The sequence below is a fragment of the Cupressus sempervirens genome, chromosome 3 (genome assembly GCF_028749045.1).
Source record: "Cupressus sempervirens isolate cs-2001-9-10 chromosome 3, ASM2874904v1, whole genome shotgun sequence".
NCBI classification, from domain to species: domain Eukaryota; kingdom Viridiplantae; phylum Streptophyta; class Pinopsida; order Cupressales; family Cupressaceae; genus Cupressus; species Cupressus sempervirens.
The window spans coordinates 402,973,918-402,999,365 of record NC_143120.1 but is presented as its reverse complement, the minus strand read 5'-3'; the positions used below and the strand labels follow the sequence as shown (position 1 = coordinate 402,999,365).

The 25,448-nt window shown below is 33.9% G+C and overlaps 1 protein-coding gene across 3 annotated transcripts; it reads right to left on the bottom strand.

Annotated features, from left to right (window-relative positions):
• Window positions 1-222: 222 nt before the first annotated feature.
• Window positions 223-5,600, bottom strand: LOC149566710 (ERAD-associated E3 ubiquitin-protein ligase HRD1B-like). Of its 3 annotated transcripts, none has more exons than XM_089820045.1 (8): window positions 5,296-5,600; window positions 3,501-4,062; window positions 2,840-3,016; window positions 2,583-2,732; window positions 2,249-2,466; window positions 1,973-2,135; window positions 1,311-1,716; window positions 223-1,207 (listed from the first exon to the last, which is right to left on the bottom strand). In XM_089820045.1, exons 2-8 carry the CDS (start codon window positions 4,031-4,033, stop codon window positions 890-892), a joined length of 1,965 nt encoding a protein of 654 aa, XP_089676171.1. In that variant the 5' UTR covers window positions 4,034-4,062; window positions 5,296-5,600; the 3' UTR covers window positions 223-889. The 3 variants fall into 3 exon arrangements, with proteins under 3 accessions (XP_089676171.1, XP_089676170.1, XP_089676172.1); XM_089820044.1 differs by having other exon boundaries at window positions 5,178-5,573; XM_089820046.1 differs by lacking the exon at window positions 5,296-5,600 and adding an exon at window positions 4,800-5,058.
• Between the last annotated feature and the right edge of the window lie 19,848 nt (window positions 5,601-25,448).

The window sequence follows — 25,448 nt, the reverse complement described above, 5'->3', positions numbered from 1 at the left end:
AATCAGTCTATGTGATAAACTCAAAACTAGATTAAGAAAACAACTGAGCACCATATTTTTCAGACGACATGAAATTTATACATATTTTGAAAAAACTCAAAAGTTTGAGTGCTTGCACTTTGGCAATCTCAAAGTCAGAATACGACTTCCCCAAGCCATTTGCCATAGCTCTTTTTTGACAAAAGTTAAGTTTCAACTACAAGTGATTTCAGTGCAAGAGAATACCATCCAATATCCCAATATCATAAAAAACTGTTGAAGTTGTTAAACATGTTGCCAATGCACAAAAGGATTCAGCTGTCTTTACATATTCAGCTAGCAATGTATATTTTCAGTATCCTTTGTCATTAGTAGCTGGTATTATTTTCAACAGGAACAGCTATAAGATTTGATTTACAATATCAAAAGTAGCACAGTATCAATCCTAAGTTATGATCATCATTTGATTGGAGTACTTCAGATATACATCACAAGTTTAAACCAAGGGTTTCAGTAATTCTGTTAAATAGGCACCTGGTATAGGGAAGGATAATAGTGCATACAGTTATCATTGTATTGAGCTACCTTCATATTGCAACCAGAAAACTTGATAGTTGATATTACTGTTATTTTCAAAATCAATTGACCTTCTGGAACGATTTTACCAACAAACTGAAAGGCTGCAGGATCTAACCATCACCGTGATTAAGGTAACCAAAATTTGTCCAGAAAAAAGACAAAACTGTGAATTGCTACAAGTTTACAAAAGGTTTTGTGTTTCTAGGAATGTCTTCGTATTTCTAGAGGTTGGGACTTGGACTGTTGACCTTTGCTTGAAACTTTCTTGTCTGAATTTTTGTAACAAGAATTGACAAATTTCCCAGATAAAAAAGTTAATGGCACTATTATTCTAATTTTCAGCCTCTTCAATCTCCAAGTGACTGGACATTGGTTCTTCAGCCTTCTGTACAAAATCTGATGTCTCCTTTGATATTGAATCAGTTGAAACAGATGTTGGCACATCTTTCTCATTAATCTTATTGGTGACTGGGTTTTTCCCCTTAACATCTAAAGAATCCATAGTATCACTGGAAATATTCTGTTCAACCACAGCCTCAGTCTTCATATTAGAATCATCAGCCTTGAGCCCTGGTATTGAATCAAGGCTGTTCCTTGCTTGCAAAGCCAAATGTAGTTGTGAGACAGAATGAAGCTCCTGCTGTAATGCCTGCATAAAAGAAGGAATGAACATCAATCTTCAAAGGAAAAGTCAAACGCCAAAGAATAACCAATTCAGAGTATGCAAAAAATATATATGTTTAATTGATCACCTCTATCTTTTGTCTTAGTAATAACTGCTGAATGTTCAATATCCCAGAGTAGTTATTGATAGCTTGATCAAGAGATTGTGAATTTGTGGAAGGACTCTGTGAGTTGTCTTCAACAGCACCCCTAGCAGGAGATATCTGGTCAGAATGGTTCATATTGAATGGATTAAGGCCATATGAAGGCACTTGAGGGTATAGCTGATTGCTTCCACTGACTGCTGAAGTCCTTTGGGCTGCGAATATCTGAGATTGAACTTCTAACCATCTTTGGAACTCTGAATGCATTGGAGAGGAACTCATTGCTACAAAACGCTCCTGATAGTCACTGTTACCCATACCTCCGGGAACATTATTTGGAGCAGCAAATCCTGCCATGTATGGCTGGGGTACAAAAACATACCCTGGGGACCTGCTTAGTAAAAACATTATGCTGAGATGCCTTTTACTATACAAGTTTGAAGTTTAAAAGCATCTTCTAACATCTAAAAACACTTTCTATCAACATATAATAACCAATTTTCAAACTATCCTGATAAATTGAGCTTTCCAGGTGTAGCCCTGAAAATCCTAACAAGATTTCAATGCCTGCCTGAACAAAAAAAATGAGGATGCACAAACATATATGTGGAATCTGGAAAATTAGCCAAATAAGAAAAAACATTTACCAATTCATTGTGCCAGGTTGAGCTGTAGAATATACTAAAGAACTCCCGTACAGACGGGCAGCTGCAGCAGCTGCTTGAACTCTTGCTTGATGCTGAGCCAAAAAATGATTCGCATCAGACCCTTGACCTGATGCATTTGACGAGCCAGCATTTGCTTGTAGCCCTGTTAATCCATAATTGAAACAATGACACATCAAAAAGTGACAATTAAAAAACAACCATCAATTCAACAATCATTGATAAAAGTGTGATTCCATGAAAGATGTCAACTCCCACCTTCTGTCCCAGCACTTTGCTGTTCAGGTTGCACACCACGCCCTGCTCCAGTTATTGCTGTTCCACCTTCTGGTGCAATAACTGGAGACCTGCATGTAGGACATGTCTGTTGTCTCTCCAGCCAGGACCGCAGACAATGTACATGGAATAGATGGCCACAAGGTAACTTTTTTGCTGCAACCATTTCCTCTCGACATATAATGCATGTGGCATCACTTCTGCATGTTAAGATATTTGTGGGTTTTAATTCCCTCTAAAATATTTAAGTCATCGTCTACTAAACAGATAACAGCAATAACAATTTCAATGAGAAAAAACAGAAAAGGTAACTCACAAGTTAAGTTCTTCAGCAGTTGCATCTGGAAAACGATCATTCATGTTGGACGTAATTTTTCTGTATCTTATAAAGTCAGCAACCCTGGACTTGAAGTTCCGGAATGTCTCATAGAGCTCCCTTATCAAGTGTAATGGCAGGCCATAGTTTCTGCCAACGAGAAAAACAAAACCAATTTGGTCCCAACAGAACATAGCCATAATATTGAATTGACATCAAAGAATATGACAAAAATAATAAAGCAATGCCATACTTACATAAATATGACAAGGAAGAAGAAAAGATACAAAGACAGGTGAAGCAGATCTCTGACAAGCTCCAAGTAAAAGGTAAAAACTGCTTTGTTCTCCCATTGTCCTTCCATAAGTACATCACTCACATAAAAGACATATTTTAGGAAAGTCGCTATTGTGGTTGTTGCCAATATCATATACCTGAAATTTAAACTTGTAGTCAACCAGTGCAAAATTTTATGATATTTAGAGTTAGATTACAGTGACACTAGTAACTATAACAAATGATATACCCACCATATTCCAACAACATACAGAGGAAAGATAGTTCTGTGACACACTTAACCATAACAGCTGAGGTACTCACCACAAATGAACTCAAACTATATACAAAGGATAAGAGGGTAAACCATAAAGAACATTTATCTGCTGTCTTTTTCTAATTATTAGAAATTTACCAAAAAACATTAGCTAGCTTTTTGTATAGAATTTAGCTAAACCTTTAAAATCAATTACATTTCCACATTTTCCAAGCACTAATTGAGTCCTAAAATATTTTTCATATATGAGTATCCAGTAGTACTTATATTTCTTAGTATAGATTAAAAAAACAGCTGTTACTCTTTACTTAATGATTATTTCCATTCCTAAGACTCAAGAGGTGTCTCTGGTTAAAACAACTTACTCGAATGAAAAGAAGAGATCCACTGATGGTCGCCGTGTTTTAAGGAGATGAGATGCAGAACTGTATAGAAAAATGCAATCTAGGGCAAGCAAAAATGCCATAAAGCTCAGGATCCGGAAATGTGCAAAGCGGGATACAGAAGGAGTTGTTTCAATATACTCAACCCTCTTTTGTGCGAGCCAATGAAAGGCCTTAATTAACAGCAAAACTGACACCATTGCTAAAAAGGTGACTGAAAACTCTTCACGAAATATAGTGATTGCAAAGAGAATTTCCATAACCTCTCTCCATGACTGTTCATTCAAACGCTCCACTTCGGCTTCCCGAAGAGTTCCAAGAAATATTATCTTAATTAGTTGCCACAGACTACACATGATCACCAATCCCATGTTCAGAAGCAGCACCAGGCTTATTTTTGATGTAGACAGATATAGCATAGCAGGGTAGAATTGGCCCCGGCTGTGGAAAGCATGATATATCATTGCTATTGCCCCTGCTGCACTTGCTGCTGCATAAGTACCAAATTTCACCATCTTGTCTAAAAGGTTGCCCAGGGCAGAGTCTGTGATGAAACAAACACTAAGTATTAATAATAGCATGGATCTCTCCATTGTTTCTACAATGAAATCATATCCAATATAGAAAATATAAATTGTGCATTTTCCAGACAAAATTCCAACTCCCAATTAATGAGTTCAACCCCTACATATGAATTGGCATCCCGTCTTCAATTTCATTATCCATTTTGATGAAGAAAGACATTAATTCACATACTACGTGCATATATATGCACTGCAACTGCATTGCAAGATACACAAATACTGCCTCTCAACAACAAAGTACCCTTGACAATTCCGGGATGAAGCAATTTCTCACTATTAGGGCATATTCTCGACAATACTACCCATGGGCAGGATCTGTGATTAAACTTACAATCAGTAATATTTTAGCCTGGAACCCTTCGATGTTTCCACGCTAAATTCATGAATGATACACCTATGTCAGTCCTTTGCTTTCCCCATACAAACACATAACCAATAAATTCAAGCCACCGTATACATTCACATCACTCTTTCAGTTTCAATTTAGGTCAAACGCAAATATATTAAAATATTGTAAAATCTACAGACTGTCATAAAAGAGCACATCAAAGCGAGTGTCTGTAATCACAATATTCAGGCAGTGCAATTATTTTATTATGATCTTGTCTACAAATTACCCAGCGATAGATTCCTAAAAAAACTTCCAGTCGGCATTAATTCTACCTTGGATCCCTTCTACGTTTCCCTACGCACTTACCATTTTACACACACGTACTCTTTGATTTGCACAGAAAAACATCCAATACTTAATATCTGCATCTCTCCCTCAATTTCAATATCCATTCAGTTGTGATCCCTAAATTTAGCTTACATTTTTGACATGTTGCAACAGCATTGCACTATACTGAAGGACCTTGTGTTGAAATCAAAGGATTTCAAGAAATTTGTTGAAAGAAAATTAATTGCTTTAAACCCGACAAAAGACCCGAACACAATCATCCTTAACAACAAAGGACGGCAACCACAGAAAAATCTTTCCCTTGATATCGAAATCACATAGAAAAAAAAAATATAAAACCTTACAGATAAAATCCCTGTGTTGCATTGTCCTGTATTTGTAAAACCTAACCCTTACCTGAATTCTTGAAACCCTAGATTCTGAACAGTCTGTTTTCTAGGCGAAATCCATATACCCAATTCGCTGTTCGGAGTTGAAAAGAAGATAGGCCGATTGGGTATCTGAAATTCCGTACCTGCTGATGACGAATTGGTGCACTGCACTAGATAGATCCAGTTGAGCACCGGTTATCTTGAATAAAACCAATGTTTGAGAAATCGAAGCGGATTTCGCGTTTCTCGGTCGCCTGTTTTGTCAAATTGATGAGGTGGTGTTTTACAGGTGGACTAATCATCTCTCAGGGATGGGTGCTTCGTCAGCTCCAATGCCATGTTGTCTTAGTTAGGTTGGGGAAACTTGGGGTATTTTAAACAGGCAAGGTAGCGGTTGATTAAACAAAGAATGAATCGGATCAGGATATCCAAATCAACGTTAAATTATATAGTTTCCCAAGCAAAATTGAAATTGAAATGGGACGCGCTGAAATGTTTTGGGTTGGAGCCCCGCAAACGTGGCCGGCCAGGATAAGTGCGCAATGGTGGAAGGATTAAAATTCCATGCCCATCGTACCCTCTCTTTATGTTTTGACTCTATTTTTGGGGCCCTATGAAATGTATAAAATGTTGGTTTAAAAGATGTAAATAATGAGTTTTCAAATTCATAAAATCATATGATAAATTAGAGATGAAATTTGATGGTTTTAATAAAGATGATAATAATGTACAATATGGATAATGGAGTGGAGTATAATATTAATGATTGTTGTAAAATAATAATAACATATTATCAAATTTAGAAATATTTGGTTCTAATTAGTAAGATGAAGAAGAGGACGAATTCATATTATCAAAAGTTGGTCCTAACATCATAGTGTCACCCCTTAGATTTTATGAGTGTAGCATATTTCTTTGTAGATAATTGGTCAAGCCTAGATTATTTATTGTTCATTTTATTATTATTGTTATGTGTTAATTTCGAGTAGATTCGAACCCAAGACCTCTTCGATGAAAGACTCACAATTTACCAATGCATTGTAAGCTCTTGCCTATGAGTGTAGCATAATTGAATGTTGTGTGTTTGGGATTAATTATCCTTAGTAACATATGTATAAGATGCAATTATTAAGTACTCCATCTTACTATATTTTGGCAAATGATCTTTGTTTGTACTATTTGGAATCGTTGCTTCTCATAATGTACCCTCTATTTGGATAAATGATCTTTAATAGAAAAAAAATTCATTCCAATCACATGGATTGTGGAAACTTGATGTCATTGGTAAGAGATTAAATTATTGGACTGCTTGCAAAGCTTTATTTATAAGTAATGTATAAAAATTTAAAATAAATTAATCTAAATTGACACATATTAAAACTATGTTGCAAATGTTAGTCAAAGAGGTAGTAGCAAATAACAATTAAAGTTATAAATTTGATAAAATTTAGACATTATACTTGTGAGAGGAAGTCAAGTGTGTCCAATAAACAATCCCAAATAATAAATGTAATGTGAGAGATGATACGAAAAATTCTTACAAACTCCAAATCCCTAGAAAATAGATAAACACTACAAAATTAGATTTGAACAAATAAACTCATAGTACCAAATATATGTGGGAAAACCCTTTCAAGTTTTTGTTTCTTTTTAAAATCAGTTTAAAAGTCAAACTCAATTGTATTATCAGCAACAGCTAGAAGTTATAATATAATGACTAGAGCTAATGCTCTTCGAAAATAAATACAACATAGAATTGTAGAGAAAATATAGCATATAAAATCTTCTTAGAAGATATAACGCCCCGTTAGGGAACCCAAAAGGAATTAACCTAAAGTTTCACTAAGTTTGCCAAACATTTTTTTAAAGATAAAAAACAACAACAGATATAATATAGTGGAAGCAATAATAACAAGAGATAAAATAGTGGAAGCAATAGCTCACACACGTACAACCATCATAACCATATTACATCTCCTAAGGGTCCTATGACACTGGATCACATTTAAGTTTAATTAATAATAAATCTAACACATAACCAAAATCCACATCATGGAATAATCATAAGTACAAATCCATTTAAATAATATACAATTATACAAGATGCCACTTGGCAATAGTTAAAATGCACAATAGTCAACTGTACAAGTCATAGGGTATGAAAGGCTGAAAGAATATACATCATAAAATAGATTACATCATCTCATAAGATCTATGAAATCAAATACAATAAAATAGAGTATAACCATCCATCATAGTACACAAGAACAGAATGAAAGGTAATATAGAACAGGGAACTCTAGCAATGACATCGAACTGTCAGACCTCAATGGTTAAAAAAAAATGCACTACTACCCTACCTCGTGGAATCTAAATGGCCTACTCCTATCGCATTGAGGAGATAAACTCAAGTCCCATACAAATATCAAAACACAGGTAAAAACCAACATCTAGGTCAAGGAAACACTGAAAGCAAATGATCTCAATGGGTACCAAGATACAAGTATCATTTAATCCTAGAGGCAACACAGACACGTAGAAAATTTGCAATGCAAGTGGGCAAGTGTCATTGCATGAGCTAACTCTAAGGTTACCTTGGAAGCCTTGCTAGACTCCGGCCCCCTAGTCTCTCTATGTGGCATCAGTATCCTTTCGTGCAGACAAGGCATACAAACGAGTCAACTCTAAGGTTACCTTGGCAGTCTCTTAGGACTCTAGCCCCCTAGTGACTTTATGTGGCACCAATATCTTATTAATTCATTTTAAACCCATTTAATGAAATGTTATCACTTATTAAAACAACCTACAATGGGTTACCCAAGCAGCCACTTAGGGCTCCAACCTCCATTGCAAGCCAGTTCCCAACATGACATATAGATAACCTACCCTAAGCTCAGCAAAAGCAAAAGATCTCATAAGATCATAAAATACACATCAGTTCTTAAACAAGCAACTAGAAAGTACTGAAATATCACTGATCAAAATCATAGATTTCATCAATACAATCATCCTAATAGGACTGATCCAAAATCAAGTACATCACATAACATCACCAAAATCAAAACACAATAATCACCTCAATCCTAAACAAGCAACTGGAAAGAAATCCAAAGATAATTGATCAAAGACTCCAAAGATAATACCAAAAAAGTCACACCATTTACTTCAGTTCTACACATGAGAAACTAGAAAGCACAACAAAACATCTAATCAAATTCATCATATAACACACATGACAAATCACCATGGTCAGGTATAAAAGATCGTAACCATAACAGCATCTCAGAACAAAACCCCCAAGCCTCTAGTAAACATCTTGATTTTGTCAAAGCTAAGTCAAAACTCGAAACCCACAACAAAAAACCATACGTCACATAAAGTACATACAAAAGTAACCTTCATAATTTGTTAGGTTTTGAAAACACAACAGTTCAATTTTTACTATAGGTTTCTAAGTTCTCATTTTAGTTTTCAAACACAAAGATTCAATAACAACTAGGGTTTCAGTTTTCTTTACCAAGTATTATTATTTATAGAGTTTTCAATTTCAATTAGGGTTCGCATTTTCGTTTTCCCAAAGTATTAAATTACTAAGGTTTCTGAATCATAAAATTAATAGATTCATAAATCTTATTAAAAGTCAATTAAATATGACATAGAATTGTTAACCAAAACTTGAGTTAACCAATTTCCCCAATTCACAGTTCACAATTCACTTGTACAATTACATTTTAATAATAAATTAATTTAAAAATTTAATTAAATATTATTAAAATTCAATAAAAAATCATTAGATTATTAATGATTATAATCATCTATTAATAAAATAGCTTAATTTAAATTATTAATAAAATAATTACTAATGTATTAACAATCATAATACTTATAACATTAATTATTAATTTAATTAATAAAATTTAATATATTTAAATAACATAAATTATAATTATTAAAATTTTAACAATTAAAATAAAATAACAAACTACTTACCCTCGTAACAAAAATGCTTATAGCCCCTCAGCTGGCAGCATGTTATGCGCAACCCTGCTGACACGATAGTAGGGTACTGCATCAGCAATATTTGCTACTGTAGTAGCAAGGTACTATTGCACGCAACCCATCTAATGGCCTCCAATAAGGAGAGAAAAGGAGGGGAGGAGGAAAGGTGGGTGGGGGGGGGGGGGGTGGCCTCCACCCACTAAAATAAATAAATATAATTTTTTAAAATTAAAACCAAATCGCATCCCCAAATAAAATCGCAATATGAGTTCATTCAAAAAATAATAATTATATTTAATAATATAATTACATAGTAATTTCCAATTACTTTGCAATTATGTTTTATATATTTATTTATTTTTGATAAGTTTTCCAATATAACCCTGATACAGAAACCCGTATCAAAAAGTCAAAATCTATAAAACAAAATTGGTTTTCTTTTCAAAACCCACATCCTAATTTTAACAATTCCATTACGAATCACCTAGTTTACAACAAACGAGAATTTCCAATCTCAAATTAAAAAACAAGGTTTTCTAATTTCCAATTCGTATACAAATATTTCCGAAAATGATGGACAACCAAATTCACACATAGGTTTCAAATCATCAAATTTGTTTACAGAGGTTTCTGAATGAAGAACAATCAAATTCATACACAAGGGTTTCAATCTTCATTTGTTTACAGATGATCTAGAAACAAAAACAATAGAATCACAACAAGGGTTTCAGATTCTCAATTCATACACAGAGGTTTCTCAAACGAAGAACAATAAAATCGCATATAAGGGTTTCAACCCAATTGAATTGTGAAAACATATTCACAAACACGAAGAAGATAGAGAAATCAAAGAATGAGCAACTACTGCACAAACCCACAAGATCCTACCTAGATCTGATGCTAAACAATTGACTACACAGAACTCACAAGCAATTCATTTTCCCTTCGAAACCCTCTTCTTGGAAATTGGTTCCTCCAAACCTATACATGGAGAAATGAACTCCAATTTCTCGATAAAGAGATTTTCTCCCAAATCGAGGCTTTGATTTTGCAATCACGCGAAAAACCCTTTTCCTTTATTATTTTATTATTTTAATTTCATGCACAAACTTTATGCAATTTAATTAAAATAAACTTTATTAAATTAATGCTTTCTCTCTCTAATTAAATCATGAGACACCTTTTTAATAATATATTTATTAATTTAGCTAATAATATTATTTAGAGTTTATTATTAAAATAAAAATCCTAAATAATAATTATTAAATTAAATAAATATAAATAAACCAAAATTAGAACCTTAATAAAACCTTTAAATTTAATTCTTTTATTTAATTAATTTCACAATTAATTAAATATAATTAAATATTGAATTCTCTTTATAAAATTTTCAGTAAATTAAATCATTATATTATCTTTTAATTTGATTTAATTAAAACAAAAAATTACAACAGACCCACAAAACTAAATATGACAACTCAATATAAGACAAAGAACATAATCAAACTCCTGAGTCAAAATGATGAATTCACATCACTTGATGAATTTGGACGGTTAAATAATTCATATACTTGTCCTACTTTCTAGGACAATTGGCTTAGGTTAGGATTTGGGCTCAATAATTATATCCCCATTTATACCATTGAGATACTGTGATAGGGTATGCTCATCCTAGTAATTCAGGGAAGTCGATACCTGGGACTTGCAATCTACATAAAATCCACACATGTACATACTCATATTCTCTAAACTAAATAAGTAATGGCGAAGAGTGGTACATCATGTAGATCTCGACTAGCAAGTGACTATGACTCCCTCCCTCAACCACATCAAGAACGTCAATCATAGAGTAAAATAGACAAGTACACCATACACATGCAAGTATGGGGTAAGTAACATTAGAAACTGCATATAAATGTAACACCATGAACTAAATGAAAGTCACCAAATGAACATATATATCATCATCGAAATAATCCTGAAATAACTAAAATAACTAAATAACTTGTCACATAAATCAATTGAGTATGAAATACATCTAATCAAATCTAGTAATCAAGTACCGCTAGTCATAAAACATAACCATAAAAAAGGTCTAAAAGAATCTGACAATAAAATAGAAAAGTCAACTAGGGGTAGGCATTACATAAGATATCCAATCTATTACACAAACTACACTAAAATGCCACATATTTATAAATCCCAACACAAGCAAACAACATGCATGGTTGCCAAAACCAACTCCAATGTCAAAAACACATGTGATGTCATAAATAACAACTTGCTAATCCCATTACATGTTGTACATGGAATCTTTAAAGCAACAATGCATAACTCTTCCATAACAATCACCTTACCATATGCAATACTTACTTCACATCACTTGTCAAAAGTGAACTCCACCTTAAATACCAATTTCCAAATAATAACTCTCATAACCGGTAGCTATCATTGCCATAGTAGAACTCTATCATAGTTTTAACATAGAAAACTATCTTTTAGGACTTCCAAAGTGGGTGCAACAAAATAAATTAACATATCTATATGTTTTTTTTTAAATGGGTAAAATACAGTGAGAGATATATTTAAGAAGAGTGATGTACCTCTAGACAACCATGTATATAAGAAACCAACACACTAAAAAAGTTAAGAAAAATAAATCACATTGAGATAATTTGTTATATATTTGAGTAATTAAAATCTTCTAAACACTAGAAGAAAGCTTCCATAACAAATACTAACCTTCCAAAAAGACAGAGAATTTAAATCATTCCCTATAAAATGGAAATAAAAACATGCTACGAAGGAAATGGAAAATTGTGGACACGACCTAGTCATCACCTAGAAACTCAATGGGTAGACAGAAACCTACAACTATAATCATAACTTATTAAAAAAAAATTGTATTAATTTACCAAAGAAGTTAAAAGCATCCATAATACCCATACAAACAAAATTTTAATAGAAAAATCACTTGAAAATTAAGAATTGATGATTAGGAAAATTTACATTGCAAGGACTTTTTCATTTAGAAATTAACTATGGAGAATGTTATTTAAATGATAAATATTTTGAAGTTGAAAAAAAAACAAGATATTACAGAGTAATGAGTGAGAATTGGAGAGGCGATAGGATTTTAAATTATAATCGAGTTGTGGAGAAGGAAGAAGTGGAAGATGATGAAGGAGGCTTCTCAAAATGTAAATTTGACTACTCCTTACGTGTTTATGTGGGGTGTGAGGGTGTTTGTCTCATAAGGGGCTTATTTGATTAGATGCATTTTTCACGTGACTGATAGAAGTTATTTCATGTGGGTTTTAAAGCTCCTCTTTTCGCTAAACACATTTTATCTTTTGGCTAGGGTTTTTGTTGCACCATTCACAAGGCCATGATTGTGTTTATGTGAGAGTCGTTTGTCCCTTTTTTATCCTATCCGTTAAGTGTTTTAAGGGCTCCTCTATTGAATTTGTTTCGGTGAATGTGCCATCTACTATCGCTAAAGGCTTTACTAGTAGCTGGGTTTTTCCTACTGGCTTAGGATTACCAATCCTATTGCACACCCTAAAGGATTCGTTATCTTCAATTTCATGCTTGTGAGTGGAGCTCTTTGTGGCACTCTATCCTCTAGACTCTATGGTCTACAAAGTGAATTATTGTATTAAGAGTGATTTTGATAATGTCGATGCTTGTGTTAGTGGGTTTATGGTGATGTGGGCTCAATGACCTTTCCCACCAAGGATTTATACATACAGTCCTCTTGGAATGTAGTTGGAACTCTATCTTGGGCATCTTCTTGTGGGTAAAGATATTTGATTCAATGATTTAAGGGAGCTTCTAGGCATGTATTATGCTTTTGCCTGCAACTACTTTTTTGAGTGGCTATCTAACGAGTCTCCTATTAAGGAGAAAATTATTTTCCCACCATAACTCCTATTGGTGTCTCTTTTTGATGCAGGGACCTCTTATAGGGTTTGATGGAGCCCTTCAAAGTTAATTATTTTTACCTTATATGTACTTTTCTCCTGGATAGTGCTACAAGCTATGTTGATATCTATGTTGCAGTTTATTGTATAGAGGTAGGTCTAACTATATTAATTTAGGTCCCTCAAAGTAGTAGATTCTTGCTTTTCTATAGGTTCCAAGAAGGTTGGTATCAAGGTTTGAGTGGAGCTTTGGCTACTCATGAACATATAGAGGTGGATTTAGTTGTAGGGCCAACATGGATCTTGTCTATGCGGTGTAAGGATTCAACTTAAAGGTTAATCCTCACCTACAAGGAGATTCTTCTTCATAGAGATACATTTACTTGTCTTACATTCTATTATTTCTAAAATTAAATATTTCTTCCATCCAAATTCTCTTCTTTTTGGTTTGATTTTGTAGAGAGTTCACTTTTCATTATTCTATTTTGTGATTCCTTGTTTCTCCCTTCCTTGGTTGTGTTTTCTTTTTATAATTATAGATATTTGTTTGATATTTCAAGGTTACTTTTAAATCTTGTACAAAATCAATTTAAACAAATAAACCCACAACACTAGCTATACACGGGAAAACCCTTTTGGAAAAACAAAAACAAAATAAAAATCACACTCCAAATGAAGACTTAATTGGACTATAAACAACAACCATAAGTTACAACATAATGCCCATAGCTAATGCCCTTCAAGAGTAAATACAATAATAAAGAGTTCAAGTGAAATTTTGAAACATAAAAGTTTTTTAGAAGAGCTTCCAACCCATCACACAAATTACCCTAAGAAGCCATATATTTTGTAAAGCTCAACACAAGTAGAAAATGCTTGTGGTTTCCAAAAATAACTCCAATGCTAGAGAGGTATTTGATGTCATAAAAAATAACTTGTTAATTACATAACGTGTTGCACATGTCATTTTCTAAAGCATCAATGCATAACTCATCCATAGTGGTCACCTTTCCATATGCAACACTTAATCCTCACTACTTGTCAAAAGTGAACTCCACCATAAATACAAATTATCAAATAACTAGTATGTATATACATATACATAATAAGTTGAGAAAGATCATTTTCAAGGCACCTATTATACTCAGACCAATTAATGAAAACAAGTGTCTCAAGAAGGATATCCCTTGGCTTATGTTTTGATTAAGTAAAAACAGGTTTTAAAGGACCCGAAACCTTTTACAAAATAATGAGAGTCATGAAAGAAAAGCCTAAAGCTAACAACATTGTTTAAATCAAAGATCAAAATAAAATAGACCTCCTAATAGAGTACAGAGAAACATAGAAACAAGAGGCCAACTAGAAACAAAGCTGAAAAGAATAGCAAAAAGACAGCAAAGAACCAGCAACCGAACAGCTATATATTCTTTATCAGGTGAGCAACTTGGTTTGCCAGAATGTGCATATTCTCCACAATGGCCTTCACCTCTTCCATCTTGTTCATATGCTCATTCTTCTTGGAATGAGCCCGAGTTCGTTTTCTAGGACCCTGGTTGTTAACCACAGAAGGGGAATCCTGTCCTTTTTCTTGCTCAAGATTTTTTAGGAGACTGCTCATATTATCTGCCATGGTTTTTAAGGAATTACTATTATTATCTGCCATGGTTTTTAAGGAATTACTATTATTATTTTCCATTTTCTTGATCATCTTTTCAATATTTTTTAGCTTGGTCTCCAGTCTAGTCACCTTCTTTTGATTATCACTATTGGCCTTCTCCAGCACCCTGTTATTAGCTTCAATCTGTGGAATCTTGCTCATAAGGTTTTTAAGCTCTTCAGCATTACCAATTACCTCAGAAAGCTAGTCAATATGTTGACCCAAAGTGTGCTCCCCTCTAGCCAGTTTTCTTACTTGCTCAACCTCCTTCCCAATTAACTACATTTGTTGTTTTAGAATGTCAATCTCCTTTAGAATGGACCCAAGATTTCCTAACAGGCCTTTGGTAGAGCCAATCTCTCCCTCGACCTTGTCAAAATTTGGATTTTTCTCCTGATCCCCATAGTCCTCTCTTTCTAGTGCTGCATTCTTCGTAGTATTCTAGGTCTTCTCCTCTTGCAACCTCATAGATTTTTGCTTTCTCTTCATTCCGTGGGCAAGAAGCTCATCATCTGATGGAGACAAAGCCATATCATCAATATTACCCTTAATGCCCTTACCCTTACCTCTGCTCCTCTTCTTCTTATAATCTCTCACCATTTCCTCAACAAAATCACTTTCATGTTTAGAATCACTCCTTACAACAATCTTCTTCTTCTTTTGAAGACTACTCCTAATACCCCCTTTTGAATTCTTATTACCCCTGTCTGCATCATCTTTAGTGTTTGAATCATAACCTTTCTCCAAGAGACTACCCTCTGTATCATACTCCACCGCCTTCAAATTGCACCTAGGTTTATTAGCCTTTTTTTTAATTTCAAAACGTTCATTATGAGAACCATAAGACCCTAATGACACACATTTTCCCCATTCAGATCATTTTGTATAGCTTGGATAGAGAAGCTCAAAGATTGCCTCAATTAAAAGGAGAAATTGATCCTAACATCATGCCTAAAGTGATTAACTAACATAAAATGATAAACATAGAGCTTTGTAAATCAGCCATCTAGAGTAAGGTGATTAACTAACATAAAATGATAACCATAAAGATTTGTAAATTGGCCATCCATAGTAAGGTATTCCATTATAACAAATATTAGAAATCTTCAAGGTCAAGAAACAGAGGTAGGGTTGTAATATGAGTTACCAATTTTCACCAGTCGGCTTCGCTCTTTTTTTGACTCCACAAATTTGTCAATAGCCCTATTCGACAACTTCCTGTCACAATAGAAGCTAATTCCATCCATATCCATCCCCATGGCTTCCATAATTACCTCTTCAGTCACCTCCATTCTTTGGTTTCCAACCAAAATAGATCTGTCCCACCATGTTTTGATGAATTACTGTGTTATGATAGGATTGTTACCTTTGAGCCTTTCCATAAATCTAGTAAAACTTTTGCACCTTGGAATGTCCCAAACCTCCTCTTTCTTCATCCATTCCTTGCAGCTTGCAAGTTCCACTCTCTTCCTTTTACCTCCCATATTCTTCCATGCAATGTCGCCGGAGAGCTTTCTCTGTAAAACTATATACACACTATCACCAAAATGAAATCCACATTTGCAGGAACTTTTGGAAATGACAACCCATAATCTATGTGAAATAAAGCTTGACATTCGAAAAATCATCACCCACCATAACCCGATTGTGATCAACACATAATTACAAATCTTTGACATAATCATTATTAAAATGTTTTTGCCTACACCTCAATTTATCATAATTGATAAACTAGTGACCACCAGCAGGTAATGGATCATTATTATCCCAAATAACTTTTTGCTCACTTTTTTATCATTATATCCCTTGGCTTATGTTATATATATAAGCTAAGAGACATTAAATATTAATATTTCATTCCATTGTATTAGGATTACAACCAAGGTTTAGGTTTTGGCTAGGATTAAGATTAGGATTTAAGATAAGGATTAGGGTTAAAGTTTATATCATGTTTAACATTATGATTAGGTTTGGAGTTTTTATTAAGGTTGGAGCTAGAAGTAAGGTTAGCTTTAAGGTAGGGAAAAGATTTACATTAGTAATTAAGGATAGCCATGGGATTTACATCATGATTAATATTATGGATAAAGTTTGGATTTAGGGTTTAGATAAGGGTTTCCATTAGGGTTAGGGTTTTTGATTTATGGTTAGGTTTATGGTTGGTGTTAGGCTTTACATCATGATTACTATTATGAATAGTTTAGGATCTTCACTATGATTAGGGTTTTTAGTATGGTTAGGGTTAGGGTTTGGATTATTAGATCGTGGTTTATATTATGGTTGTGGTCATGGTTTTTAGGGTTAGAAATACATTTAAGCTATAGAATCATAAATATTATAAGGGTTGGAATTTATATCACAACTAGATTTACAATTTCTATTAGGGTTAAGATTTAGTGATACAATTATGCTTATGATTTACGATTAGGATTATCATTAAGGTAAGTTCTTGCATCATGGTTATTATGGTTAGAGTTAGGGTTTGATTGTGGTTATGTTCAGTTTTAAGAATTTATGTATATGTTAGGATTTTGGGTTAGTAGTATAGTTAAGCTTAGCATTGTAGTCAATATCAGGGTTTAACATTTATGACTAAGGTTAAGACTAGAGCCAGGGTTAGCATTTAGGTTGTAGCATTCAAGATTAGGGCTAGGAATCTAGGATAATATTTACCATTTAGGATAATAGTTTAGCTTAGGGTTTAGGATTATCATTTATGATTAAGGTTAATCATTTACAATTAAATTTTGGCAATTAGCGTAAGGATAAAGGTTTCTATCATTGAGGATTAGAGTTTAACATTTAAAATTTAGGATCGTGGTTAGGATTAGGCTTCAGGTGTGGGTTTACATCATGGTTAAGGTTAGGTTTTGTATTAGAGTTAGGATCAAGGTTTGACATTTAAGACAAGGGTTTATCATTTATAATTATAGTTAAGATTTCAATTTAGCATTTAGGATAGGGTTTACTATATACGATTAGGTTTTACCATCTAGGTTTTCAATTTAGGTTGCAATTTTGGTTTTATGGTTTAGCATTTTGGATTAGACTTAGTTTTCTAAGTTTTAGCAATTAGGGTTAGGAATACAATTATCATTTAGGATTTATGGTGATGGTTAGGATTATAGTTTATCATTTAGGATTGAGGTTTAGTATTTAGAGTGTGGCATTTGAGATTGGGACTTCCCATTTACCATTTATAATCTATAATTTAGGGCTAAATTTAGAATTAGGGTTAGGGTATGTGTTTACATCATGGTTAGTATTATGATAAGCATTAGGATATATATTACAATAAGGGTTAGGATTAGGGTTTAGTATTTGGCATATAACATTTAAGATTGTGATTTAGCATTTAGGATTAGGATTTAGTAATTAGGATTCAACATTTCTAATTTCGATCTAACATTTAGGATTTAGGGTTATGGATAGGATTAGGGTTAGGATACGAGTTTACATCACAGTTAGTATTATGGTTAGAATCTAGTATTTAATATTAGGATTTAACATTTATGATTAAGATTGAGCAATTAGGGTTTAGCATTTATGATTGTAGGATTATGATTTAACATTTATGACTAGGGTTTATATTTAGGATTAAGGCTTAACATTTACAAATAAGGTTTACCATTTAGAATTGAGGCTTAACATTTGCAAATGAGGTTTACCACTTAGGATTATGGTTTAGATTGAATTTTAAGATATAGGGTTTAGAATTTATGCCTAGGGTTTCACACTCAAAATTAATGTCAAGACTAAAATTTAGCAATCTAAGTTAGGATTAAGGTTTAGCATTTAGAGTTAGGGTCTAGCATTTAGATTGGGGTTTAGAGTTTTATTGGGATTAGAGTGAAGGGTTATAGTTAGGATTAGGGTTTAGTTTCTAGGATTAGGATTATATGTAGGATTAGAGTTAGGGTTATGTTTTACATCATGGACCTAGAATTATAGTTAGTATTAGATTTTCTTTTAATTTTATGATTATGATTAGTGTTAGGGTTTAGGCCTACGATTAGGGTTATAGTTAGGTTAGGTTTTGATGCTATGGTTTACTATTAGTTTTCAATATTTTGAGTGTTAAGATTGTCATTAAATTTCTAATTTTAATATATTTTTGAAAATGTATTAATTCAAATATTTAAAAATTAATAAAAAGTTACTAATTTATGTTGGAAATATTCAAGTCTATGCTAAGTTACTGAGAGGGGAGGGGTGAATCAGTAAGTTCTAAAACTTTACCAATTTCAATTCTTAATCCAATAAATCAATTAGCACTTAATTCATCACATTTGATCTAATTGCATGCATGAGAAATTGAAAACATGAAAGCATCCACAACACTTGAAAACAAAGATTTGGTGACCCAGAAACCTTCCAAATAGAAAGTAAAACTGGGGTGGGGATGATACCCACAAACTTTAGTACTACATCATGATGTTGGCCTATTAAGGCTTTCATTGATCACTTCTGATGATCTGCCCTATTAGGAGCAAATAAGACTGCTAGGTCCACCTTGTGAGAGGATTTACAAACACACAATGAAGTATACACTTGGTAAAGAGATTTACAAAAGGCTGTTAGGTCTACTTTGTTAGAGGATTTTGACTGATTCACCTATTAGGATGAAGCAGTAGATCTTTGATTTGCAACTGAGTTTGCTAATAGAGATTCCTTAGTGTATGATCACCTTTCTGTGATAGATTTGTCCCTGTTGCTCCTTATACTGATATGGCCTTTATAATTATTTATATGCTGCATTCATAACTTGAACTTTTTGCATCCATATAACAATACATATGCTCACATTTGCATTCTTACTCTATTTCATACTTCTTACACACACTGGATATGATACAATACATTACATATATATACCAATCCAAAATAAAAAATTACAAAGTCGGCCATGATACAAGTTAACACAAATATTACAAAGTCAACCCACATGAAGATACTCGAGTTTTGAAGACTAACTTGGTGAGGTTCTAATACTCATTATCCACTATCACTGCTTGGCATCATCTTGCTCTTGGTAGACATAGAAGCTTAGTCCATACCGATCACTTTCAAGTAGTCTTGAACTCGATCTGCACTGGTGAGTCGATCGATATTGTGCAACTTGGCAAACATTGAATCACTCGTTTACCATGAAGTAGCTCAGTTAACATTGGCTTCACATCACATGAACTACGAACTCAATAGACACTGTGATGCTTGGTAACCACTGATAAACTTGGTATACATTGAAATGCATGGTTTGAACTACTAAACTTCACATTGACTAAATTTGCTCGGTAACCACTGGGATTAGTCCAAAAGACTTGGTAGCAATTGTAGAACTCGGTGGTTACTAAATTACATGGCAAACACTGTAGACTATTCAATGAGCTCAATAGTTGTACAAAATCTGAATAAGTGTGTGTCACTAATAACAAACTTACCGATATGTCAACAATCTCCCCCTTTGGCATTAGTGACAAAAACACTTATTAGCCCAAAACTAAATATCTTGTATTCATTACCATGTGATACTACCTCAGTATTTTTTATGAAATTTTTCAATATTGATCTTTGTAAGGTATATATAGAGTAGTTCTTTACCATAGCATATTTCTCCCCCATATTATGTGATCCACTATGTACATGTAACTTTTCTCTTATATACATACGACATTTTTTAAATGTAACTTTTCTCCCATATAATAACATATCTCCCCCATAACTTTTCTCCCATATCTCATCTCCCCCTTTTTGACAGTAATGCCAAATTATTTTTCTAACATATTTACATGGAGACACCAAAATGAGATAAGAATTTAGAATGTACCTTGAGGGTGATTGCGAAGGTTTTATCCCAATTTTCTTGTAACACCTTGCATGTATGAATTGCAATTTACACTTTTATTGATAGTTCAATCATGTGATCTACAACAAAGAATTTTTTATCATGGATCAAAGTCTTTGAATATACAATGTGTTTTTGCATAGCATCCATGACTAGAAGGATCATATTTTGTATGTCAATAAATGTTGAATGGATCCTCGCTTCTTCTCTTAATAATTTAGCTTGCAAGTTTGACAATAATATGATCTTCTTGAAATGTGCAGAACTTGAACTAGGGTCAAGTTGCAGGTGCTAAGCACTTGCCTTAAGATCTATATCAATTTTGGACAATTTGTCCTTTATTTCCTTAGTATACTCAGTGATGTGACATAGTTTTGCAAAAAGTGATGACACATTTGAACAGGATGCCTCAAGATTGACCAAAATTATTGAAAGCTCAACTTGATGAATGACTATTTGTTGAGCAATGTGCTCTAGCACTTTATTGTTAAATTTCTTTTTAGCTTTTTCAACCATCATTTCTTGACCTTTGGTGTCCTCATTGAATTTTTGAACCACCTCTCCAAGCTGAAACAAAATAGATTGAGAAGAATCAACCTCAATTCCTATTGCCTTGAACAAAATATTCTTGGCATCATCTATAATCTTATACTCTCTATCTCTCTCCTCTCTCAATCTTTGTTGTTTGGCCTTTTTCTAGAGGGGTTCACCAAATATGTGCATTTGGTTTGTAGAAAGATTGTAAATATCCCATTTGGGAATTACTATTTCCTCATCCAAATCTATATCTTCCTCTATCTTTTTTCCTTTCAAAAATTTTGTACTCGGTTGAACCTTAGGTTCAACTATCCTTGCACTTATTGCTTTTGAGCCCATAATGGAAACAATAGTGGACATACTCGAGATTCTAGTAAAAACTGATATAGTACTGACTGATGGAATACTTACACAAATGTTTGAAGAATCCAAAATTGAAGTAGACAAAATTAGAGAGCTTACCATGGATGAACTCAAAATTGAAGTCATCAAAATTGGAGGAGTGAAGACTGAAGAACTCAACTCGATAGACGAAGAAGGAATTTGTAGCTTGGTGGATGAAGTGGAAGTCACTTCTATCAATGATATGTTGAGCTGAGTTAGGGCAAAGAGTGATTGGACATTTGATGTATCAGTAGTAGTTGTAGACACCTAAATTAGATCACATCAATAGGTAATCATATTTAGTCATCTCCTAGGACATTATTGATTAAGTATTTACTATTTAATTAATTAATCGTGATCCCCTAGTTAATTAATTAATTAATTTAACTATAGTCCAATTGGTAAAATCAAATGATCACCCAAAATCAATTTATCAATTAAATCTCTATTCCTCTATTAAATTGAATAAATCCTCAAATCTATTCAATTTAATTCCATATCCCCATTCTATTAAATAAATCATTTAATAAAATATCTAAAATCCTAAAAGCCTTCCTAAACCCTATCCTAACCCCCAATCCAACCCATTCACCCATACTAACCTCACTTAGCCACCTAACTAATCCATCCCATCAAAGCTAAATCACTTACCACCTAACCCCCCTTTTAAGCTAATCCTAATCCCCCTCCTAAACATGTGCACAACTTTAAGCAAGGGTTAAGACTTGCCAACCCAAGCCAAAGTCAACAAACTCAACCGCACCTCTTACATCCTCAAAATATCTCTTACAACTCCCTTAATGACTCTTAGATCCCTCTTACATACTCAACCTCCCTCATTACTCATTTAACCAACCCATATCCTATCCTCTCACACTCATCCTCCTTGTGACAAGTGTCACCTCCCTATTGGTGCTAAACAAGCATAATCCATGTGCTCTCTTCTCCTTGCATCCTAGCCCTCCCTCACCATCTTATCATCTTTGCATCCTGACCATCCATCTCTCTACCCCTTTGCCTATAAATGGAACCCTCTCCCTTCACAAACATCATCCACCTTTCATGCAATGTTATAATGCTATTTTGAGAGCCTAAAAACTACCAAAATACCATCATAATGTTGAAATCCCTCCATACCTCCATTGTTTGAAACCATCATCTATACACAGATTTGGTGAAATCCCCCATCCTTTGGAAGCTCGAGCACAACATAAGAATACATTCCCTCCTATCAAGGACAAATCCAATTCATCAATGGTTATGCCATAAGGAGCCTACCATTCTTGGTTTGCCTCCTTTCTTGGTGATAACCTTTGTCCTATCATAAGTGTTTACCATTTTTAGTATTGAGAATGCTTTTAATAGACTAGTTTTCAATTTTCACTACTAGAAAATAGGTGATACATTTTGGCATGCTCAGTGGGACCCTGCATTTGGGTCAATCTAATCAATTTTTGAGTTTTTTGTGATAAACTAACCAAAATAACCTTGTTTGCATGTGGGTTTTTGTAGGAAGTTTGCTAACATTGTTACAGGTACACAAGTCAATCTTTTGGGAACGTGCTCCTAGCCATTTGAATGTTTTTCAATTTTAACCACTTTAGAAACCCTTTTGTTTGCGATCCCGCAATCCTGGGAACGCGATCCCATGATCGTGGGATTGAACCTATAAACCTACAGGAACACGAACCTATGACTGTGAGTTCACAGTTTACCACCATCCATATTTTGTACGTGTCTTATAATTAGCTCTAGGAATGCCAAACCCTGCTTGCGAGATCGCTTTTTATTGCCTGCAAGAACGTGGCCTTTAGTCAGTCAAACTTTCAAACCAACTTCCAATGTTGACCAGTCAAACCTACCAAAAAATTTACTCATGGGAATGCTAATAAATCTCTTGTGGGATCGCTCTGTGATTTTTCATCCTACGGTCTTATTTCCTACAATTTTTTTCACCAGTCATGTGCAGCATTCTTGCATCTTTTGACCATGTTCCCACACTTGCAGGATCGCTGCCTAAACTCGCAAGTTTGCAGTGTTGACTGCTTTGCTTAATTTTTTGATATTTTCTTGTGCAGGTTTTCATGTAGACTCATTTTCTGCAGGTTTCATCATCATAATATTCTTTTAAATAGCTTAAAATTGAACAAATTTTTCTTTTTTTCTTTCATGGAATGAATGATTAAGGATTAAAATTAACCATTGCGATGAACATTTCATTTTAAGTGTTAATGAACATTATGTGCAAACACTTTGATTTTGGTGCTTAAAATGAATTTCATTAAATCTTGAATGCCTTAAAGTCAAAACGTTCTTATTCCCTCCTCTTTAAAGCTTTCCCGCTCGATCTCTTTTGTTGACTTGATTCATTTTGTTGAGGACATTGTGAATTTGGAACAAATCTTTGTATGTTAATCACATGTGTCTTCAAATCATAAAATAGAGCACTAAAGTGTCCAAATAGTAATGAAGCCAATGTCTTGCGTGTTTTGAGATTGTGCCTTTTAGTACATCTTTGACTTCTTTCTTTCTTGCAAAGTAAGACCTTAAAATACATGACGCATGTACCAAAGTTGTTAGCAAGACCATCCACAACAACTTAGGAGTGCTTCTAGCGAGTTCATCCACCTCTGGGAAGCGCTTCCCCTTTGGTGAGAAGCTCAAACCAGTAAAAAGTCTGGTTGGTATATAAATGAGGGGAAAGGTAAACTTTCTCACTCCATCATTCAAGTTCGAGCAGTGTGTTTTTGGGGGTAGCCTAAGGTGGGAAAACTTTCCCACGATTTTAGCATGTTTGGAATAGATTCTTAAGTGGATCACATACGTAAAAATTATTTGAAGGACTGCATAGACCCATTTACAACCCTTTTAGTCAAAAGTATCTCTCTTTTTTCAATGGTATGTTCATTCACGGTGCAAGAGAAACAACATCCCTCAAGATTACTCACAATTGTGCTCCCCTGATAGAGGCATAAGGCCACTTGGGTTTCATCTCCAAGGGTCGTTGTTCCCACAAAAGGGGAACTTCTATTTGTCATGCCTTGAAGATTCTTTGATGTGTATCATTTGTCAATCGACTCTTGTATCGACTCACCTCTTCGATGAGAGGGACATATTGCACTAGAATTAGGAGACACCAAGTTGTGGGCCATTGAATAGCATATTGCAATAAAAAAATTGACCTTAGGGATAAAGTGTGTGTTTGAACTGTCTTATTTGTGCTCAAGACCTATGAAAAACATTTGTAAAACATACACAATTCTGTGGTTACTATCAAAAATCCTTTTGCTAAAGTGATTATATGTTTGTCTTTCTCAAAGTTGCTTTGTCCTTTGAGAAACTATTTATTCACAAAAACCCTCATATCAAAGAAATTCCTCCTTTGTTATCTCAAAAAGTAGTTTTTAGCTAGTCCATTCACAACAACTGTTTGTCTTGTTGGTCCAAATTTTCTCTTTGCCAAAAAAGTTATACTTATTCCTTCAAAACAACAGAATCACTAAAGAAAATCCTAGTTACCAATCCTTCTTCCTTGGTCCAAAGTTTGTCCTTTTTCAAAACATCCTTATTACCCATTCCACTTGACCAAAAATAACACATATTGCCTTTCAAAAACCCCATCTTTGCATATACAAAGCAGTTGTTAGCAAACCCATTCACAACAACATTTTGCCTTCTTGGTTTTACCTATACTTGTTATCTAAAAACCTACAAAATACCCAACAAAATCTAGTTGCAAACAACCCTTTTACCATTTATCTAAAAAGTTTCTCTTTCCAAACTATCCTTGTTATCTATCCTACTTGACCGAAAATATCACATTTTGCCCTTGACTAAAGTTTGTTAGCAAGTTCATTCACAACAAAACCTAAAGTCAAAGCTTGGCCCACTTCACTCAAACTTTTCCATTGTTAAAGAAACCTTAGCTATTTCTCAATCGATTTGTGTTTC